Source organism: Opisthorchis viverrini, assembly GCF_000715545.1.
Source record: "Opisthorchis viverrini unplaced genomic scaffold opera_v5_12, whole genome shotgun sequence".
In the NCBI taxonomy this organism is placed as follows: domain Eukaryota; kingdom Metazoa; phylum Platyhelminthes; class Trematoda; order Opisthorchiida; family Opisthorchiidae; genus Opisthorchis; species Opisthorchis viverrini.
This window is the reverse complement of record NW_008751668.1, coordinates 2,399,209-2,403,102: the sequence shown is the minus strand read 5'-3', so window position 1 is coordinate 2,403,102 and position 3,894 is coordinate 2,399,209. Positions and strand designations below refer to the sequence as shown.

The 3,894-nt window shown below is 45.5% G+C and overlaps 1 protein-coding gene across 1 annotated transcript in view; it reads left to right on the top strand.

The window, feature by feature from the left end:
* Positions 1–543: 543 nt before the first annotated feature.
* T265_01157 (hypothetical protein) overlaps positions 544–3,894 on the top strand; it is a gene marked incomplete at both ends in the record, with an annotated part of 38,748 nt that continues 35,397 nt past the window's right edge. Inside the window, one exon of the mRNA XM_009165118.1 lies at positions 544–630. Within this exon, the coding sequence (XP_009163382.1) occupies positions 544–630 (87 nt within the window). The remainder of the gene's footprint in view (positions 631–3,894) is intronic.

Below are 3,894 nucleotides of genomic sequence, written 5' to 3'. Positions count from 1 at the left end.
TCTCCTACTCCGAGACTATGTCGATTTTCAGAGTTCAATGGCGTTACCATCTTTCTGCAATCTTCGACATAGCTTTTGATGCGACTTTTTGAGGACTCTAAAAAACCTGACCGGTTGCACTGCTCTAAGCCGTCTTCGCTTCCAGCCAACGAAGCTTCCAGCTCAGCCAACTCCACCTCGGCTTTAGCCTTCAGGAGTTGTTTTTTATGGTTAGTTTTCATCGCCTCCGACTCAAGCTCGAGTTCCTCTTTAAGTTGTCTCTCTTTAAGCTGTGCTAACAATAAAGCAGCTTTGGACCCCGAATTCCCCAAACTAATCTTAGAAGCTATACTAGCCCTAGAGCTCATCGCTGAAAACGAACCGTGTCCGACTTGCCTGACTTTCTTCTCAAATTCTTCTTCTCGTTTTGAATTGACCGACATTGACCTGGTGATTGGCATCCAGAGAACCACGCTTGTCAACGTTGAGTACTGTAACGACCGTTTCGAATTCTTGAGCAACGAGCACCAAGGTTAGCAACCAAACCGGCAAAACTCCGAACGAATGGCTACGCAAATGTGCTGTACTATGAAAAATGAAAGTAGTTACACGGAATACAAAATTACAAACCTCAACGGTTTTCGACAAACGGTGAGGTACTCCAAAAGGCAAGCAAAGTCGATATGGATCAACAGTCAACGCGTGAACGAAACCGCGTCTCAAACTCATGAATTAAAACAATATATAGCTGCCCAAGGATTTGGTACAAAAATAGTATAACCAGAGCGGTAAAAACGATTTGCGTGGTAAGAAAAACGGAGAATATAGATATCTTGTAAATCTGAAATAGGGTTCAATTCCACCAGTCCAAAAAAGGGCGGTCCATTTGAATTGTTAACCGGGAAGGCAGTCATTCAAGATTGGAGGCAATTTTAAATATATATGAAGTTGCAACATAAGGTCCTTTATCTTCGCTGTGCGAATCGTCGCCCAGTTATGCTCGTGCTTAAAAGTTATCAGACCACCATCGGGCGAAATGTTTTCAGTTATTTATTGATACAGCCACAAATTGACAGCCACTCCCTCGTTTTTCTGTATACGAATTTCAATTAACCATAAGTCTCAAATATATACATGTATCATCCGTTATGTTGACAATGAAATTCCCCACGNTCGAAGATACCGTTCGACCGTTACAATACATATATATAATTTAATCTCGTTTATATCTTTGATAAGCTTGCTCAGAACTCATGGGGTTATGAAGACAGACTTATCGCTTAGTCAGCTAGCTCCATTATTGCCAGCGAACACTCCGTGTACATGGAAGCCAAGCCCATCGAATTTTGAGCTAGGGATGGTTGCATGAAACAGTCGTATTATCAGGTGGCTTGGACCTTACCCCTAGATTATTAGGACCCCGAGGCCGTGGAATGAGAGCGGAGCTCGCTCGCTTTAGCCAGTTGCACCATGCATACTTGGAAAATCTGAAGGTAAATGGGGTCTACGACCTGGTTCTTTCACTTGAAAGTGTGTGAAAAGTGTCCACTGGGGAAAACGTATCATGAGGATTTGGAACTGATGTGAGGAAGCTCGACATTGGGAATGGTAGAAGAATGCATGAATTGGAGGACCAGCGGGTTAAAGAATGCGTATTGGACTGAATATTAAGTGAATCGTGGGCAGAGTCAATAGCCTGAAATGGGTGCCATCCTAATGTCGTCAGCACGGTTGATCGAGTCAGCGGAATTATTGATGTGTGGCGAGGACAGTGCGGGCCCGGCACGCTACCCTGAATAACCCCGCTAATGATGGGCAGTGACAATGACACCCGTGGAAGACTGAGGGGATCCTGGTGCTGGAAACAAACTGGAGGTAAGAGAGATCGCTCACGAAGTCTCAGCAAACGAGTGGAGAAAGTTGGTGGAAATCCAGGCATCCAGACTTTCGGGGTCTGCCAGGCTTTGTCAACAATGTGGAAGGGTGCTGACGAGGTTGCAGAGAGCCACAGGTGCAGTTTTGTCGTTTGTTGTCACTCAATAATCATGCCAAACCGAAAATAAGCAAGTGTTATCACCTTGTGTAGGATAAACCGGTTTTGCAGCAACCTTTTGCCGTCAGCACGCAACAGCGCCGAGCATCTAGACGGTAACAGCGAGAGAACAGTAACGATGATGCTTAGAGAAATGAAAATGCCAAGAAGAACTCCGCTAAGCAATTCAGGCAGGTTAGAACAACGGCCACCGACCGAAACTGAGATGTGTGTAGGATCTAAGTGGAAATACTTGTGTTAGATGGACAACAGGGAGGCGGGAGCAAGCCAAATGGCGTGAAACTCAGTGGCCTGCCGACTAAAAAACGGCTGAGAGAGCCTTGCTCGTGACTTCCCTTGTCAGCCCACAGTAAATGGTAGTAAGGCAAATTGGACGGTAGTGGACTGACCGCGAAAGCGTCTACCACTATAATGGTGGTGCACAAACGTGCGTACCAAAACACAGAAAAAACAGCATGCATAATAATGATATATTTATTTACCAACTTGCTGAGAGAATGCTGATGGTGTTGTGGTCAAATCACCTAAAGAATGAATCTAAAAAGATGTAATAGGTGACAGTGGTACAGTGGTAGGCATTCTTTGAGAGTATCTGCGTGTATGCCGCCTAGGCCAGAAAGTCATCTGGGTCGCAACTGATTTGAAAGCCTGTACTTCGGAAGGTTGAAATTATTTGATGATAGTAAAATACCCTGAGGGTTCGTGCATAAAAATGGTGTGTATATCTTAGTATGCACTTTTGTGGGGTATATGTTGCCTCGGTGGGGAAGGGCCACGGTTACCTTGAAACGGCAAGAAATAACGCCTGTGCTAGTTTGTATGATATCCGTGTTAGGGGGAAAATGGACTAAAGCTTGGACCACCCACTCTGGCTGGAGAGTGTTTTGGGTATGTTTCGTCTCCAGTCGAACCTGAATGACAACACAGATTAGCAGCGAAATCGGTAATCGTGGTTGAGCTGGCACTGTGTTCTGAAGTCCGTGGTACACTAAAATTCCCTCTTTTGCAAGGAGGACATTGGAATGAGCTCGGCTGTTTGAGCGATAGGGTCGCCGCTGAATGAAGAGGGGAATGAAGCAGGCACATGCTATTGGATTTTTTGATTCTGAGGGATGCTTTGAAGAAGGGTAACTATCATAAGTCTCTGTAACTTGGAGAATAATTTCGAATTACTCGAATTATTTTCAGACGTTGGACAGCCGGCTTGAAAGGGAATTTCAGAAAGCAGATGAGGAGCCTACGTATAAGCGCGTGACCACTGCGTCTAGATACTTTCAGCGATATGATCAGCTATAGGATGCTCAATAAAGAAATTGGATTTTAAAAAGGTGGCTAATGCCTGCCGCGGCACTGGTTCAAACGCCGGATAACAGTAGGGTTTGGCGCCATACCAGGGCACACCACCCAAATACGCCTCCGTTAGTCTAGGGCAGCCTAAAATGATGTGGGGATCGCCAGCCATTGCGTCTATGTCCGAATACAAGGTAGGAACAGTGGTGACTAGATCTTGAGAGAAAGTGATTTTCGGCGCATCGTGGCTATTTGCGGCTGGTGCACAATCGGGTGATGTAGCTTAAGGGCGATTAGTACGTCGACCAATGCCATTTATTGTGGGGGAGGGCAATTCAGCGGTTAACCTGGCATCTGGTGTCTAACCTGGCATGAAGCCGCCGATCTCCAAATAAGAGCTATGGAGATGCCAGCCAATTCCGTCAAAGCAGCTGCTGAAGAGCCAAGAATACGTAGAGTGCAGTGTCTGGAGAGAGCCATCTCCTCGCGTCTGACTAGCGTACTTTGACCTTGCGTGGCGCTTTCGGAAGTGCGGTACACGTCTTTATATATATATATATATATATATATAT